We start from the raw sequence: 19,407 nt of genomic DNA, 5'->3' as shown, positions 1-19,407 counted from the left end.
AGATAGAGATTTGCCTCAATTCTACTGAAGTATGATAGAAGTAACAAAGTTAGAGACTTTTGCTGTTTTTAACTTCTTCAAATTTCAGTGTAAATAACTGAAAATACCTCTCACCCAAGCCACTATTCATTAATTGAAGTACTTGCATACCACTTTTTATCCAGAAAAAGATCACAAAGAGGTTTACAAAAAATCAATAATACAATATAAACAATAAACTTTAAAATAAATAACTGAAATAAAAACAGTGAGACATCCTGCAATATCAAATTATCATAAAACCTACAGAATCAGACAGCATTAAAATGTAAAGATCCATAGATGAGAACAGATACCGTACTTTTTGCTCTATAAGACTCACTTTTTCCCTCCTAAAAAGTATGGGGAAATGTGTGTGCATCTTATGGAGCGAATGCAGGTTGCGCAGCTATCTCAGAAGCCAGAACAGCAAGAGGGATCGCTGCTTTCGCTGCGCAGCGATCCCTCTTGCTGTTCTGGCTTCTGGGATTCAGAATATTTTTTTTCTTGTTTTCCTCCTCCAAAAACTAGGTGCGTCTTGTGGTCTGGTGCGTCTTATAGAGCGAAAAATACGGTAATTGTGTCCACCATAAGCCTGAGCAAGTTTTAAATGGTGACAGAAGCTCATCAAGGAAGTAGCTGTCTGTGCTAATAGGGGGAAAGTGTTTCATAATTGGGGTGCCAGCACTGAGAAGACCCTATCTTATGTCCCCACACTGTGAATAACATTAACATGAGGGAGAAAAAGCAGGACCACAGGCACTGTTCTCAAAGCCTCAACAGGTTGGTGCTGGTAGAGGAATTCTCTCAGATACCCAAATCCCAAGTTGTTCAGAGCTTTATACATTATCAAAAGCACTTTTACTTGAGTTAACTGAACTAACAGGCTGCCAGAGCACTTGCTAGAGGACTTGGGACAGAGATAGATTTCTTGCTCCCAATACGAATTGGGAAACATAGTTCAGTGGCAGAGTATATACTACAACCAACCCCAGGTTTAACCCCTGGAACAAAGGTTTTCAACCTTTTTGGGTCCATGGCTCCCTTGACCAACTGCATTCTTTCTGTGGCACCCCTGTGGGGCTCAGAAGCCCAGTTATGTCACCCCTTGCCTTCAGAGCTGGCAGCCTCTCATCCTTTTTCGAACATGTTCCCTTGTGGAGTGTTCTCTCAAGTCTCCTCTTCTCTTCCCTCTCCTTGGGAGTCCTCTGGGCAGCAGCAGCTGCCACCCCTGGTCTCTGAGCTGCACCCCATGCCCCAAAGAGAGGTACCTCCTCACACTGTCCCACAGGCCTGGGAAGCACCCCCTGACCAGCACCAGAGGCACCATTCACATGCGGAGCTTGTAGCCAGGGCTGTTGCAACAAACAGCTGTGCAGGCCTTTGGGAGGGAGAGACATGAGAGGGCATCAGAGGAAGGGAGGGAAGGAAGGAAAGGGACAGAGGTCAGTGTTGCTCATGGCACCCCGACCATCATTCAAGGCACCCCAGGGTGCCATGGCACACTGGTTGAAAACCACTGCCCTGGAATATCCATGGACAGCTGATAAAGATTCCTGTTTGAAACCCTGGAAAGCCATTCTTGGTCAGTATAGGGAATACTGAGCCAGATGTCCTAATGGTCTGACATAAATTAAGGCTGCTTTCTATGTTCCTACTTCCTAGTCTGAGCTGAAGTTTATCTCTAAGGAAGAAAAGCAGGAACCTCTTCTGCTGTTTCTAACATTCTTCAAACATGTATTTTTTTTAAGCTGTGGCAGGTAGACTACTGAGTTCAGCTCCTTGGGAATCTTATTACATCAATCCTGCTTCACTCTGAACATTTCCTGCTTTGAAGGCCAGGTGGCGATAATCACCCATGTGGTGGTCTGACACCCAATGAAAATATCTCTTGTGCAAGCGGAAATTCTGGTTTTAGCAGAAGTGCTTTGTTGGATACCACCCACAATTAGAATACGTCTGACCGAAAGTCACTAGAGTAATATTCTTTTAAATGGAAATACCTGAGGAGGTAGGGTCTTCAGAGAAGTCTGGCAGTTCTTCAGGGGGATCACCGTAGAAAGAATTGAATTTGTGGCTTGATACTGCTGCTAGTACTGCACCCTGAATAAACAAAAAGCTAAAGTCACAAAGTGCACTATCAGTAATGTTCCCCCCAATACTATAGATCCTAAAGCCATCATTTTAAGGCCAATGGGGATTCTAAATTTAGCACTAGCAAAAATAGTTACTTGCTTGTAACGTGTATTCAAATGGTCACCTATGAATTCAACACACCTTTGCAGAGCGAACTCTCTGGATATTTTAATAGCCATTCTAGGGTGAATCAGTTGAATCGGAAACTGGTTTAAAGTTTTTTACTTCTGTGAAGTGTTTATGACTGAAACAAAGGATTGTGCAATACCAGAGTAACCATTAAGCTTTATTCTCTGTAGCACAATTCCAAGTACAGTGGTACCTCAGGTTACCGTATTTTTTGCCCTATAGGACGCACCGGCCCATGGGACGCACCTAGTTTTTTGGGGGGGAAATCAAGGGAAAATTTTTTATCCCCCCCCCCCAGGTTTGCGCAGCCATCCCCAAGCTAGAAGAGGGAGACAGAGCGTTCCGTCTCCCTCTTCTGCCTTCAGGGACAGCCTCTCTAGCCTCCGTGGGGCAGCGGCTTGCCCCGCTGTCCCCGGAGCTTGAGGGCTGGCGCTGGGGAGAAGCAAGCTTGCTTCTCCCCTCCGCCAGCCTCCAGACCAGGTTGGGGAATAGCGGGGTGGCGGCGCTCCGCCTCCCCGCTATCCCCCGAGCTTGTGGGGCTGGCGGGGGGGAGGGAGAGAAGCAAGCTTGCTTCTCCCCCCCGCCAGCCTCCAGATCAGGTCGGGGAATAGCGGGGTGGCGGTGCTCCGCCTCCCCGCTGTCCCCTGAGCTTTTGGGCTGCAGGCTGCTGCCTGCAAGCTTTGCGAGCCTGCGGGACCTCCCGCCGGGCTTGCAAGGCTTGCGGATAGCTTCCTGAAGCCTGGAGAGCGAGAGGGGTCGGTACTCACCAACCCCTCTCACTCTCCAGGCTTCAGCCTTTTTTGAGGGGGAAAGTGCGTCCTATAGGGCAAAAAATACGGTAAGTACTTAATTTGTTCCGAAGGTAAGGTCCGTTCTTAAGCTGAAACTGTTCTTAACCTGAAGCACCACTTTAGCTAATGAGGCCTCCTGCTGCTGCTGCACCGCCGGAGCACGATTTCTTTTCTCATCCTGAAGCAAAGTTCTTAACCTGAAGCTCCATTTCTGGGTTAGTGGAGTCTGTAACCTGAAGCGTATGTAACCTGAGGTACCACTGTAGTAATATGTTCTTCAGCTGACTGAAGTCCTGAACTTGGGCACAAGTGGCCTATATAGCCAGGCCCTCTGGCCCTCTGATTGGCTGATTCGAAAACTAGGAGATGGTGGGTTATCCCACCCTCCTTTGCAACTGGTGGGGGAACTCCCCAGCAGCTGGCCACACAATGGAGAGGCCTTTGGTTCCATGGCATTGAGGGCCTGCAGCAACAGGCTGCAACTGCTGCCCACTCAGAGACTGCGTAAATGGCCTATTACTGCTTCACTCTGCTGAAATGCAAGTTAGTGACGTCAGCTTGCAAATACTGCATGTACTTGGGCAATGTGGATTTCATTGTTCCTAATTGTTTTATTCCAATTTAAATAATTCAAATTATGAGGCTATTCACATTCTTTTCATGAAGATTCCCCCAACAATCAACCCCCCCCTCCCCAAATATCATTAAGGCCAACAACTAGAATAGTATTCTGAGAGTGATTTTCAGCTAAGTCATATTCAGAGTAACATATAAGTCTGGCATGGATATGACTAACATTGGCAATCACCCTGAATGTTATTTTGGTATATTTTAATATAAGTAGTTTGCTTGTTTTCTTTACCTTTAACTTCCTTCTTGCATTGAATTTCCTCAGCTGTTCCACAGTTTCTGGAAGGTGAATCTTGTATGCATAGCGATCACGTTCCTACAAATAAAATATTGGAAACAATGAATTGATATCATTTAGAACTGTTTTCAGTAAGAGTAAGCTATTAACTCAAACACATGTTCAAAACAAACAAAAATCCCCTGAAAAATGTATGTTTGTAAGTTTCAATCTGAGCCAGGGCAGTTCTCAGGAATCTCTCTCTCTCTCTCTCTAAATATATTTATCTCTCACAAAGTGTCTTGAGATAGCTCATAATCATTTAGAAAAATCTTTAATAACAACCATTAGACAAAACACACACACAAAAAACCAAGGAGCCATAAACAGAAAAACACAAGCTCAGAGTAGCAACTCAGAGGACCCTAAATGCCCCTGAAATAAAATGGTTCTTCACTGCTGCCATAAAGTTAGGAACAAGAATGTGAAATTACAGATAAACAGAAGAGAATAATTAAGGGTGGTATTGTAGATTTTTGACAAATATTGGAACATTACAAAATACCCTCTTAGAATCCATCCCTGGGTGCCTTTTGACAGTTTGAGACAAACCTTCTCTGTGGCAAGACCACAATTACAGATTCCCTTATGAAAAAAGGTTAGTCGCATCCCTGATGATTTTTAGGCAGGAAGTAAACCCTTTTTATTTTGTGTATTTTTCTACAGTGTTTAGAACATTGACATTTTAATTTTTTCTATTCTTTTGGCTTCAAATATTAAATGTGCGCAAATATTTTTATAATGTTTTGTTTAATTATATTATTATTATGCCATCTGAGGGCTTGGTATCAATTCACACGAGTTAGCAACAGTCTTACCAAGATTTATAAACGTTGACAGATTTGGAGAGCTGCTGTTCTTTTACACCATTTATACTGCTTACCTTCAGCCAAGGATGGTTGAGTGCCTCGTAAACAGTTATTCTTTCAGCTGGGTCCAGCATAAGCATACGTCGTACCAAATCTTTGGCACTTTCAGAGATATGGCTCCATTGCCTTGGATTCATCTAGGTCAAAAACAGTAAGTTAAGCTAAGGCACATAACAGGGGTCTTTACAACAAGAGTTGCAGAAGCATGCTGTAGATTGCTAAAAAGCTGGAAATGTCAATCCAAGTTAAAACATTTGTGCAGATTACTGCACAACTACATTTGTAAGAACTAAAACAGTTCACCAAGTAATCTACCAGATCAAGTCAATTGAATTCTCCAATATTTAAAAGTGTTGAACACTTTGAAACAGTGTAATTGCAAAATACTTCTCTATTTATTTCCGAATAACCGATCTTAGACCTCAGCAGCAAGGGCCTAACTTAACACTATGTACAATGCATATAAAGAAACTCTCTCAAGGGCATTAAAAAAAAGTAATAAAAGACAGTTCAGGTGGTGGTGATTTAGGGTATAAGATATTTAACAAATCACCCACCCACCCATGTCACTTTCTCTCCTTCATGAACTCCAACAGTATATTTTATGTATTTGAAACTTCATGCACTGAAAACAGTAACAGCAGTAACAGGATTTGGTATGCAAAAGTGAGGGGTAGGGAAAAGGTTAAGTATCCCCCCAGAAAAGAAAAGAGCAATTAGGGTTTCATTACTCATATTTGCATGCAATATTTAGCTAGTTTCTAATAAATAAATAAATAAATAAATAATAATAATGTATGTATGCATGTGTTCAATACAAATAATATGTACATATTACATAATTCAGCTTTTTTCCCAATGGAATCTGTTACCTAAGTTCAGGTTTCTGATTTCTGTGTGTGCATGTTTGAAGTGTACACATACACCGCCACAGAAATATAAGATACACACTCAATACTCCTGCAAACTAAGGACAATTAACTAAAGATGGTTTAATTCCCTCCAAAGTAAAGAAAGTTTCAGCAAGCCACAGATGGAAAACACCCAACTTTGTGCAGCTTTTATTATATTTAAAAATGGTTCAGAATCACTTTATAGAAAGTGTTTTTGTTGCTCTTTTTTAAAAAGAGCAGAGACTCCCCAGCTGATGAACTATAAACTAAAACCTAGTATTTGGCTTTGAAAACAGGTACTAGGAGTTTTCAAATGTCAGTTTTGAATGAAACTGTAAACTTGAAACTAGACTTTATTGTTAAACCACTGTGATTTGGAAACTATGTGGTTTCTAGCTCCTCGATGTTTTCTACAAAAGAACTGAGTAGTAAGGAAACACAGGACAGCTTACCCACAGAATGATTTTAATATGCTTTAATTTATGTGATTTAATGCCACCAACTTTATGTAAAAAGTGTTGTCATTGTTACCAAATGATATATGATTGCAACTCTAAAAATACAAACCAATTAATAAAATCAGAAAGGAGGTACAGTACTGTAAGAAGGCTCAATATTTTCAATGACCTTTTTAAAAAGTGAACACATTAAGAGGATTTATTTGAGCTCTTTAAAAATTATGGCACATTAACCTGGCTAACAACAACACTTCCAGTGCCACGGGGAAGGGAAGCACTACTGTAGACTTCAGTGCTTACCAGCAGGATCAGGGGAAATAATGCAACAACAAATGACTAGGGATGAAGACTGTACAGGTCAGGGGTCTACAAACTCACTTGCCGTGCTTTTCGTGGCAAGTATCCATGATGAGTGTGACAGGTCCTTTCATAGTGAATGCCCATGACAAGTCCCAGCCCCCTTCCTGAACTTGGAGCTGGGAGAGGGGAACTACCCCTCTAGTTGTTCTGTACTTCCGCAGTGCTCAGAGCACAACTGTTCAGGAGACAGATTCATTCATATGTGGACAAACTCCAGGCTTTTTTTTTTGATATTTTAATGCATCAAAATACATTTTACAAAAATGCAGACTTCCTTTTCCTTGAGAAAAGCAATTACTATAACGTACCTTGTATTTTCCTTTGATAATGCCTTCAAATAATCTTTCCTTTGTTCCATAAAAAGGCAAACAACCACTGAGCAGAATAAAAAGGATCACTCCACATCCCCACACATCTACAGGCTTTCCATATGGCTCTCTTTTTACTACTTCTGGGGCCATAAAATGAGGCGTTCCTACCCGTCCTGGAGGAAAATACAAAAACGACTTTAGTTTTCGAAGATGGAGCTATGATCTGAGCAGCTTCTACTTGGAAAAAGACATGGCGGCCTGTAACAGTTCTACCAGTGCAGTAACACCCATGACACAAGAAGCCTGGCTGATCTCAGTGGCCTGGGGCCTGGTAAATGCACCCCTTTTGTCTCTCCTCCTCCTTGCTTTGTCTCCACTGAATGTTACATGACATGAACACAGGCGTCCTGGCTTTAATTGAAGCAGAATAGCAAACTGGCAACTTTTAAGGAGGGGCTTCAAACGCAGGCCTAGAAGGTTTTTTTCTCTCCCCCCCCCCATTATACATGATTCATGGCAAGGCTAATAAGTAGCTCAAGGATTGTTTATTTAAAAGGTGTTAAGACAGTCAAAAGACATTGGGGGAAGTGGGAAGGTGATGATAATAATAAAAAATTCTCAGGAAGGGAACATTCTCACCATGAATCCTCTTTCATTTTGACTGTCATAAAAACCCCTCCCTCACATACAACTATGAGAAGTGAAAGTGTTTTTAGGTAGTTCGTGCCTGAAATGTTAATTAGCCATTTTGAGCTCCATAGCACCTCTTTTGAAACACTTGCATTTCTTACCTCCAGCAACAAGTCCCGACTCCCCTAATTGAATAGCAACACCAAAACCACCAAGTTTCACAGGTGCCGAATTTTCCTTTGAGGCAAGTAGCACACAGTGCGGCTGAAATGACAAAAACCCCTCTGATATTTAATTTTAAAAGACAAATTTTTGTATAAACAAAACATTATGACAACAGAAAATAGGCTTATGTCTTTACAACAATCACAAGCACCATATAAATGGCAAAGTATTCTTGGTGTAGGACTTCAACAGAGTTAGCTAGGCTTTAGGTATTCACAAAAATACAACACACATTTGGTAATGGTATTAAGGCTAGAAAGAATGTCAGCTGACATTAATAGATGCATCAGCTGAATAGAACCATTGTTTTGGCATGTGATATCGGGGCAGCTGAAAGCGGGAATTTGTTGAGAAAGTAATTTTGTTATTCTTGTAAATTTCTGTTCTACCACCAAGGAGTGAAGCACCCAAAACCTGTTAGATTTCAATCCAGGGATGACAAGCCTCCTTCTGATGTCATATGTGATGTCATGTTTAGGGTAGGGAGACATACACAAGAGTTTCACTGAGTTTGTTATTCAACTTAACCGGATTATTCTTCCACTAGTCTGGTTTAGTTTTCTGTGTAGCACAAGCTCAACCAATGCGGAATATGTTCACGAGGATAAGGAAGATTCTGTGTAAATAGTCAGCCTAACCTATGTTTTCCAGAGGTATCCGGCTACTTCATTATTGGCATAAATACGACCGTTCACAACAAGGGAATGGTTACTTTGTTAGGTTTCCCTACACTGATGGTATGGTGTATTTATACAAATAGGTTTAGATGACAAATGGGACAGCACATTTATGCAATGTAGGGGCACACTGGTCACAAGAAATGCTGCATGTAAACATATTTCAGGTAACATCTTATCAAATTTTCTTAATGCCAAGAACCTCAAAAAAAGAGAATAAAGTTAAAACACAGATTTTTATTTTCATTTGTTTGTGGTGGAGGACTTGTGTGTTTTTGTGATCAACATAACACACTCAACCAACAGAAGCGTTATTTCCCTAAACTTATCTGATTTTATTCCTAATGAAAATTTCTTGTTAGTTCACCAGAGCAAATCCAAATTTCAATACAATAAAAGGCAATTAGCCTATTGCCTATTTTTGTAGAGAAGTCTTTAACTGAACTTTAGGAGCAAAAATAGAAATTTCTGTGTCAACTTGCATACCACACTTCTGGCTACCTGCAGCTAGTGCAAAAGGCATTGGTTCAACTGCTTACTGGGATCTCTTGAAGATACCATCTTATCAGGAGGTCTGTTCCAAACAATGTAGGAATCAGGCCTTTAGTGTGGTGGCACCTATTCTTTGGGGCTCCTTCCTATTACATATCAAAGAGGCACTGTCCCTATTATCTGGTGCAAAAACAGAATTTACTAAAACAAGCAACACACTTGTTTTGAGCTGGAAAACTCTTGCAAAATTCTATTTGCATGAATTCTTCTGTACCTTCTTTAAAATAAATAAATGAATGAATGAAAAGCTCTTATAATATGTCTAATTCCTTACTGTTAAATTACCTTTTCACAACAAGTTCTCATTTTGACTATGTTTGATTCAGTAGTACCCCTTACTGTTTTACACCTAGCAAATGTTGACAAAACCAGTGCATATTTTGTCCATCCACTCCTGTGACAATACTCCTCTGTCAATCACATCTAACCTATCCGCTGCAAAATTCATCACACACAAACAGTGATCTCATTTATCTCAGCTGCCCGTCCTTAAGTTGCCAAAATAGCACGATCATGCACAAAGAGGAGGTATCAGCAGACTTTGGGGAACTACAAGTTTTGCAGAGGCACGAAAAATATTTAGGGGAGGGAAGTTGCATTCTGAGGTGGACATACCATTATCAATTTGACATTTTATTTAGACATTATAACAACAATCAGAGGAATAGCTTAAATGGAAGATTGAAGTATGAAATTTGACAGCATTACTTAGTGCCTGGAAAAGGATTGTAGGTAATATTTCTTTCACCGAAAAAGTAATTGTCTCTCAATAATAATTAAAACATTGGAAGTAGGTCCAGGAAAACACACTACCCAACCACCCTGTAAAATATCCCTTTCTGCTGCCTTAATTCTGATTAAGCTTTGCCTCATTAGCAAGCTAAAATCATGGTTAGAGCTAACTGGGATTTCTTTTTAAATGTGCTTTTGTTTGCAGCTATGGCAGCTCTCTTATTAGGATGTGTTTCTGCATTCCCCTGTATTTAGTGCTCATATTTTGTCCTCCACCATATCCCAATGTGTGTTTATATATACCTGCCATTCCCGCGGTGCATCTTCATGCATCAGAGATTACTATTACACATAAAAGCTCATCACCATCCCCCAATCCTCCTACAGATATCTGGAGGAAAGCACGAAAGACTAAAATAGCTGATGAAGCTGATTCTTACCAGTTTAAAACAACCCTAGTCACAACTTTCTAATAAGACAGACTTCCTTTCCTTCCTTCCTTAAACACAAGTTCTGAAAGCAGAATTCAGTAGAAAAGACTCCGTCACTAACCCAAAAGTGAGTATTTCCTTTTATTATAGTTCAATTTTTCTCATATGTTAAGTGTAGAAAAATAGTTTTATATTTCTAGTGCAACTTTCTTGACAGATGAGAAAGCACTCTTCTCAAGAACATATTCTACTTTTCTTTCGCATTTTTTTCTTTCCTTTTAAAAAGGCAGAGAAATGTTAAGACTGCCACCTGGATAACATTCACAAGCAACTTTATCAAAGTAGTAGTATATATTTGAAACAAAAGGCAGTTTAGGATTTGCTGCCGAGGAAGTGTGAATATAGCACAACCTCATTCATGGCTATTGAGGAGTAAGCCCCTCTGAGCTTAATGCTGCTTGCTTCTATTAAGAGAGAGAAAGAGAGAGAGAGAACACGAACACACACACACACACACACACACACACACACACTGTATAAACATATAAAATGTGATATAAATATATAAAATGTGACACACTAGTAAAATTACAAATCTAAATTTTTGAAGGTTCATGTTTTCATTTTCAACAATGAAATCATACTCTAAGCTACAAACACAAAGTAGAATTTGATTTCCCATTTTGAATCTACCCCTAAATAATCTGAATCTGTTTTTATGGTGACAAAATCATTTTGGAATGTCACTTTATTGTGGGCTCAGGTATCAACATGCAAATATTTATGCAGGAACTCTCAATCAAGTTAATGCATGGGGAAATTCTCATAGCCACAGATCAAGCATATTGCCAGAAATCATCTATCAGCTTCCTAACAAGATCTTTGTTCCATTTCTAACATTTCTTTGCCTAAACCAGGTGTGGCACCCATGGCTCTCCAGATACTGTCGGGCTCCCATCAGCCTCAGCCACCACAGACAGTGGGGAATTCCAAATAATTATATTTGGTATGTAAACAAGATCTACTTCTTACATTCCTAAGATACTACTTAGCTAATATCAAGGCACATTTTGTATTTTTGATTTTTTTTAAAACCACAGTTTGTTTTTAATGTGCCAAAGAAGACTTTATGTACTATTTGTTTATCACCACTTGTTATCAATGCAATCATCTAAGCACTGGGGATACTGGATGGATATCAGATTTTATAGGAAGCCTACTTTTCGTTCTTTCCTTACTTTAAAAAACGAGGAGATATAAAAGGAGCAAAATGTTTTCATAAACAAAGCAGTTATAATTGCAAACTTGTTCATAAATAGTTTCTGGGCGAAGACCCTATTTTGCTGATTTTATGCATGACTAAAATAAGGCTTATGACAGAAAAGCTTCTGAGTTTGCTTGAAAAGTTAATCAAGTTAATTCTACACTGTACATGTTGCACTGTTTTCCATTTTATTCCAGGCAAAGTGTAAGTGAAGATTTATTAAGAATTTTGACTTCCATACCGTATGCACAAGAAAACCCCAGCGAAGAACATGAATTTTTCACTTGCTGAAAATGAAACTGGAAAAAACTCCACAGAAATGATTGTTACTTACTGTGATACGGAAGAGAAATCACTGTCTTTAACTCTACTATTTTCATATTCAGTCATTTTTGTAATTGGATTGGTTGGCAATATTACTGCCCTATATGTTTTTCTGGGCATTCCTTGCAAAAAGAACTCTATCCATGTTTATTTGCTTAATGTTGCCATCGCAGACCTCCTACTGATCTTTTGTCTCCCTTTCCGAATATACTATCACATAGCCCAGAACAAGTGGCTGTTGGGCTTGATTTTTTGCAAGATTATAGGAAACTTATTTTATATGAACATGTACATCAGCATCGTACTTCTAGGGCTTATTAGTTGGGACCGTTATGTAAAAATTAACAAATCCATACAACGCCCTAGAGTGTTAACAGCAAGACGAAGCGTATATTTGTGTTGTACGCTGTGGACAGTTGCAATAATGGGATTTATACTGATGGTTGTTCAGTCTACCAGGAAGGAAGATAAACATTCATCAAAATGTTTCCATTACAGAGAAAAGCGAAATGCAAAAGTGGAAGCAGGTGTTAATTATATTCTTGTTATAATATTTTGGATTGTTTTCATTCTACTGATTCTGTCGTATGTTAAAATTGCAAACAATCTTCTGAAAATTTCTAAGAAGAGAACAAGTTTTCCTAATACTAGAACATATGTTGCCATTGCAAGGAAATCTTTCATAGTACTTATCATTTTCACATTATGCTTTGTTCCTTATCATATATTCAGATTAATTTATATCACTTCACAACTACAAAAAACCTCTTGTTACTGGCAACAGAGCATTCACAAATACAACGAGATTACACTAGTCTTCTCATCATTTAACAGCTGCTTAGATCCAGTTATGTATTTCTTAATGTCCAGAAGTGTCCGAAAAACTGTATTTCAACTGATTTGTAAGCGACTTCATGTGGATTCAAGTGTGAATGAGAGTACTTCAGAGACAAAACAAGGACATTCTTTTCAAGATAATTCAGAAATCCCAAGTCACCATTCCAGAATGCATCTTAATAAGATTAACAATTAACATATATTTCTGCTCAGAAGTAACTTCCATTTGAGTTCAGTGAGTGAATAGGATTGCAGCTTATAGTTAACAAATCCTGTCAAGACAGATAACATTTTTGCATGATCTTAGTTTTAGTTACTCTCATGCAGAACTTCCTTAAGAATTCGCTTTGGTAGCCACATATATAATTTTGTAATACCTAAGACTTTTAAATTTAAGATTAAGATTTCTGAGATGAAAAAGTAGTAATAGCTGTGGATGCAGTAGACTTTGAAAGGGTGTGTGTGCATGGTGTATTAGAAACAGAAAGTAATCTCCCCACAAGACTCTTGTGTATGTAATGATGTTTGCTAGCATTAATTCTCAATAACATTTTATAACTGTACTGCATACTATAGACTTACATTAATTAAAAACTATTTGTGTCAATGGATTCCAAACTATTGTATCTATATACCGTACACATGCAGACAAGTATCTCAAATATTACAAAACAAGTTTAGTGTGCTCACTCACTTTTCATTTTAACATAAAACATAAAATAAAAATTACCTTATAAAGCAGGAAGAAAAAAATGATAAGAATCTAGCAGAGTAAATATGCTTAGAATTACACTGCACATGTAACTAAGGGCTACGAAAGTCAGAAAACGTACAATGAATTGTTAACCATGAATCCTTAACAATGAAATTGAAACAGAGCGGGTAAAAATACTATATTGCACTTTCCCGATTATGGCTACTAACCTGTTGCCGACACTACTGAATTAGAAATGATTGGAAAGCACTCTGTATAGGCGATGGCTGAGGATCCTTTCACAGCCATGTTTTAAAGGGGCAGTGGCATGTGCAGGTTGCCATGCAAGAATGAAAAGCCTGCATGTGCTGAAACTCCAGCACTGTCAGACTTTGCATTTTGATCACCTTAAAGAAGAAATATTCTCTAACGAAATATGCAGACATCCCACACTTAATATTTGTCTTCTAGCTGGCTATTCCTACATTACACATACCTCACATATAGTAGAACCCTAAAACACATCTCTGTGTTTTGATAATATTAAGATAAAATGAGAAAAATGGTAGTGCCTTTTGAGTGGGTTTTAAAGGTTGTTGCATGTATTATGGATGTTTTTATCGGTCTGCTTATAACATGCATTGCAAAGTTCACTTCCTAGCAGGCTTCTATACAGTATAATATGTCTAGAGGATGGCCGTAAATAGGTGAAATGGTGGCTCCAACATCACAACTTGTGTTGGGGTCTTAGCCCATAACTGGATCCATTGCTGGCAAAATTATACAATGAAGAACCCTTGCCATGTCACCATGGAGGTACAGCACTGGGCAGCCACAGTTTTTCTGTCAAAAAGGACTAAGTGAACTTGAGACAAAGCTGTTATCCAGGAAGGTGGGTAGAAGATGTTTCATGTTGCAGAGGTTAAGCAAAATAGGTTTGCCTAGCCCTAGCCTGCCATAATTCAGAAGTTGCTTTATCTGTAGCAATCAGAGACACTGTTTAGTCTTTGGGCCTATAAGCCTCAAAGTTCCAATTCTAAATAACAACATACATGCAGGAAGTAAGTACGGGTTCCTATACTATACCATGCCTTTGCTAATGTTATTTATTTCTTTGGCTTCAAGTAAGAACCAAAGCTAAAGAAATACCTACTATTTTACTTATTACATTGCCTCTAAAAAGGTTTAAAATTAGTGCTGAGTATCTCTCTGGTAAATGCCCAATGTATCAATGCAATTAATTAAAAGTGCTCAATCAAAATGCAGCCATAGAAACTCTCACTCTACTAAATGCAACAACAGAACAGACTTTTACTCTCAATTTCTGTTCAGTATATCAATACTAATGCTGCTATTCAATTTGCAAACACATATACAAATACGGGGTGGGGGGAGATAAATATAATTTACAATTAAATCTTACTGTGGAAAACACCGAATAATTTTTTTTACAGATTACAGAAACCATTTACAGGCAGCACCATACAATATTTTCATTTTTATTTGATGTGTAGCAAAACACTGCTAAGTAAAGAAGATTTTCATCAGATACTCTCCAATGCGGTTCAAGAAAAGCAAGCTCAAAACTCCCTTCAATGCAAGGAGTTAGTTGAAGAGTTCTTTGAATTCTGGCCACAGATTTAATCAAGCTATTTTGACTCACATGTTGTTAACCTAACTTGTATCACACAGCAACTATTTTTGTTTAATGGTTAGAAGAACCCTGTGACTTTTGTACCTTCCTCAACACATTAAAAAAAGTTTGTTGTGTTTAGTATTGTAGAAAACATGTAAAGAGAAAATAACATTTATTCTAAAGAAGATTGCAGAATACATGCAGATAAGTATTATTGCTTAATTTTCCATCTCCAAAATCCTACCCAGACATTTAAAAGTCTAGCTATTACAAAATCATATAAGTGGTTACCAAAGTCAAATCTTAAGTAAGATCTACACGACAAACTAAAACTAAACTAACAAATACCAGTTAATAGTGACCAAATCCAATTCCTAAGCATCATAAAAGCTTCTGTACATTATTTTTTGGGACGCGGGTGGTGCTGTGGGTTAAACCACAGAGCCTAGGGCTTGCTGATCAGAATGTCAGTGGTTCGAATCCCCACGATGGGGTGAGCTCCCATTGCTCAGTCCCTGCTCCTGCCCTCCTAGTAGTTTGAAAGTACGTCAAAGTGCAAGTAGATAAATAGGTACCACTCCGGCGGGAAGGTAAACAGCGTTTCCGTGCGCTGCTCTGGTTCACAGGAAGCGGCTTAGTCATGCTGGCCACATGTCCCAGAAGCTGTACATGTCCCATTGGCTCTCTCGGCCAATAAAGGGAGATGAGCGCCGCAACACCAGAGTCGGTCACGACTGGACCTAATGGTCAGGGGTCCCTTTACCTTTACATTATTTTTATTATGTATTACATTACATTATTATACAGTATAATGGTATTGCAGTTGTTTTCAATATGTTTTATTGTTTTATCACTTGTTGTTTGCCACCCTGGGCCCTTTTAAGAGGACGGGTGGGATAAAAAATTAACAAATAAAATATAATCCATCATCATCTGAACGTTTCATGATTTTTAAAATTTTTCTAGTTGATAGCTTTAATAATTTTTAAACAGTATTACTGTTCAAAAACTGAAAATATGCACATTGACAAAATGCGTTATATAAATGTTATAAATACATAATACATGTAATGAATCAGCATGTAGTTTTCTGTTTTAGTGCAGCAACTCCAGCAATTGAAAGGACACTACAGGCATGGATTCATCACATTTTCATTATGTCCCAATTAAAGCTGACTCGCCAGAGTTCTTTTTTAAAAAAAATAATATTTATTACCTTTTTCAACAATTTAAACACTACAAAAATTAAAAACCATACAATACAATACAATACAAAACACAACACACACACACTACATTACACTAACAAAACCCTAACATTAAACTAACAAAACAAAACAAACACAATTTAAAACACATCAAATAATTTCAATATCTTATCTTTCATTCACTTATTTCCGTGACCTCCTCACACCTCCCTTTTTGTATTCCACTTCTCTTACCGTATTTTTCGCCCCATAGGACGCACCAAGTTTTTTGGGGGGAAATAAAGGGAAAAAAATTTATTTCCCCCCCCCCCAGGCGCTTGTGGGGCTGGCAGCGGGGAGAAGCGCTCTTCTCCCCACCGCCCGCCTTCAGACCAGGTCCGGGGACAGCTGGAAGACGCGCTGCGCCTCCCAGCTCTCCCCGGAGCTTGCGTTTTTTTGGGGGGGGAATGAATAAAAAAAAAATTATTCCCCCCCCAGCTGCGGCTGCCGCCCCAAGCCTTGTGCACACCTGCCCGAAGCACGGGGCACCCTCCGGAGGGCTCCACGTGCTTCAGGCTGCAGGCTGCCGCCCCAAGCCTCGGGCGCCCGGCGGGACCTCCCACCGGGCGCGCAAGGCTTGCGGACACTCGCCCGAAGCACGGGGAGCCCTCCGGAGGGCTCACCGTGCTTCGGGCGGCAGGCTGCTGCCCCAAGCCTCTCGCGCTCAGCAGTACCTCCCGCCGGGCGCGCAAGGCTTGTGGACACTCGCCGGGGCTGCAGGCTGCTGCCCGCAAGCCTTGTGAGCCCGCGGCAACTCCCGCCGGGCTTGCAAGGCTTGCGGATAGCTTCCTGAAGCCTGGAGAGCGAGAGGGGTTGGTGCGCACCATCGGTGCGCACCAACCCCTCTCGCTCTCCAGGCTTCAGCGAAAGCCTGCATTCGCCCCATAGGACGCACACACATTTCCCCTTCATTTTTGGAGGGGAAAAAGTGCGTCCTATGGGGCGAAAAATACGGTAATTTTTTCAGCAATTCCTTTCCATCTTCTTCTATTTTTAATCCTATAATTGTCTTAACACATTCTAACCTTATTTTCCCTTTAATACTCTATTAATCTATTTATCCTTAATTCCTTATACCATTTCTACTAAAGCCATATAACTTCATTCCAACATTTTCCTAGCATTCATTAATTTTACAGTATTTCCGTAAATAGTCTTTAAACTTTTTCCAGTCTTCTTCCACCGACTCTTCTCCCTGGTCTCGGATTCTGCCAGTCATTTCCGCCAATTCCATGTAGTCCATCAACTTCATCTGCCATTCTTCCTGGGTGGGTAAATCTTGTGTCTTCCAATATTTTGCGATGAGTATTCTTGCTGCTGTTGTTGCATACATAAAAAATGTTCTATCCTTCTTTGGCACCAATTGGCCGACCATGCCCAGGAGAAAGGCCTCTGGTTTCTTCAGGAAGGTATATTTGAATACCTTTTTCATTTCGTTATAAATCATCTCCCAGAATGTCTTAATCCTTGGGCATGTCCACCAAAGGTGAAAGAATGTACCTTCAATCTCATTACATTTCCAACATTTATTATCGGGCAAATGGTAAATTTTTGCAAGCTTTACTGGTGTCATGTACCACCTGTAAATCATTTTCATTAAGTTTTCTCTTAGGGCATTACATGCCGTAAATTTCATACCTGTGGTCCATAACTGTTCCCAGTCAGCCATCATTATGTTATGTCCAACATCTTGTGCCCATTTAATCATAACTGATTTCACCATTTCATCCTGAGTGTTCCATCTCAGCAACAAGTTATACATTCTTGACAAATGCTTAGTTTTTGGATCAAACAATTCTGTTTTCAATTTTGATTTTTCCACCTGGAAGCCAACTTTTTTGTCCAAATTATATGCCTCCATTATTTGGTAATAATGAAGCCAATCTCGCACTTTATTTTCCATTTTTTCAAACTCTGCAATTTTATTCTGTCTCCATCTTGTTCCAAAATTTCCCAATATTTCGGCCATTTGGCCTCCATATTGAGTTTTTTCTGTGCCTTCGCTTCCATTGGTGACAACCATCTTGGGGTTTTCTTTTCTAACAAATCCTTATATCTTATCCAAACATTAAACAATGCTTTTCTAACAATGTGATTTTTAAACGCTTTATGTGCTTTTACCTTATCGTACCACAAATATGCATGCCAACCAAATACATTATTAAAACCTTCTAAATCCAACACGTCAGTGTTTTCAAGAAGCAGCGCTGACTCGCCAGAGTTCTGTGTTTAATTCCTTTTAACTGTGAAACAAGACTGGGTTTCTTTGATAAGGCCTTACTCTATGTCTTAACACAGCTGAAGATCAAATGTATTCAAAGGAATCAAACAGTGACACCTGACTTATGGCATTAGGGAACACAAGCAAGCAGAGAACTGTAATTTCCACATATTCACAATAGCTGAAGGTTTGCTGTTAAGATTTATAAACTATTGTAAAGAAAAAGAAAAAGCTTCACAATAAATAACCGTTTTTTTGTTTTAAAAAATAGCTGCCACCTTTGTATGATACAAATTCATCTTCTTTAATCTTTCCATGTACCTACAATCATGATAGGGCTTTACAATCAGTCTAGACTCTATATTAATAACTGTCAATATGAGCAGAATATAGGGTGGTATCCAACACTAGTCCTACTCAGAGTAGATCCACTGAAGTCAATGGATAGGACTAAGGTTCAATGCGTTGAATTCAATGAAGTCCTACTTAGAGATGACCCACAGAAATTAATAACATGTAGTCATATCCATCAACTTCAATGGAACTATGATTAGAACTAGCATTGCATACTACCTACTGATATCAAAGGGTCTACTCTGAGTAGGACTTAGTTGAATACCACCCATAGCATTTATTTAAAATTAACTAACATGGAAGACAAGGGTGTGATTTTGTGTGAATCAAAAGATGAATTCTATTAAAGTTTGACTACTTACTTTTTTGAAAGAGAATATGACACGTACTTTACATTAAAAGAGGGTAGAGTAACTCATCTGTTTCTGTAGTTGTCAATTTTTTTGCTAGAACCTTAGTTTTTTGCTTATTCAGCTTAAATCCCGCCACCCGACCAAAGTCAGAAATTAATTCTAACACTCTTTTAGTACTAGAGACTGGCTCCTGTAATGTTAATACCAAGTCATCTGCAAAAGCTTTCAGTTTATATTGTTTCACTCCGACCTCAATTCCTTGTACAGACCGGTCCTTTCTAATCATGTTCAATAGCACCTCCAGGACTGAAATAAACAATAGGGGGGATAGGGGGCACCCCTGTCGTGTCCCTTTTTC

General features: G+C 39.3%; 2 protein-coding genes across 14 annotated transcripts in view; one reads left to right on the top strand and one right to left on the bottom strand.

The window, feature by feature from the left end:
- CASK (calcium/calmodulin dependent serine protein kinase) overlaps positions 1–19,407 on the bottom strand; it is a 125,515-nt gene that overhangs the window by 49,142 nt on the left and 56,966 nt on the right. For all 13 annotated transcript variants that reach the window (XM_081858577.1, XM_081858581.1, XM_081858573.1 and 10 more), the window contains 5 exons: positions 7,664–7,766; positions 6,870–7,045; positions 4,865–4,987; positions 3,937–4,020; positions 2,022–2,121 (listed from right to left, as the gene is read on the bottom strand). In XM_081858577.1, coding sequence (XP_081714703.1) covers positions 2,022–2,121; positions 3,937–4,020; positions 4,865–4,987; positions 6,870–7,045; positions 7,664–7,766 — 586 coding nt within the window. The remainder of the gene's footprint in view (positions 1–2,021; positions 2,122–3,936; positions 4,021–4,864; positions 4,988–6,869; positions 7,046–7,663; positions 7,767–19,407) is intronic.
- Positions 9,986–13,155, top strand: GPR34 (G protein-coupled receptor 34). The gene is made up of 3 exons (XM_081858626.1): positions 9,986–10,246; positions 11,037–11,125; positions 11,581–13,155. Exon 3 carries the CDS (start codon positions 11,628–11,630, stop codon positions 12,738–12,740), a length of 1,113 nt encoding a protein of 370 aa, XP_081714752.1. The 5' UTR covers positions 9,986–10,246; positions 11,037–11,125; positions 11,581–11,627; the 3' UTR covers positions 12,741–13,155.

This window comes from Podarcis erhardii (genome assembly GCF_964252035.2).
Source record: "Podarcis erhardii genome assembly, chromosome: 4".
Classification (NCBI taxonomy): domain Eukaryota; kingdom Metazoa; phylum Chordata; class Lepidosauria; order Squamata; family Lacertidae; genus Podarcis; species Podarcis erhardii.
Note: the sequence above shows the minus strand (reverse complement) of the source record. Positions and strands in the feature narration are given on the sequence as shown.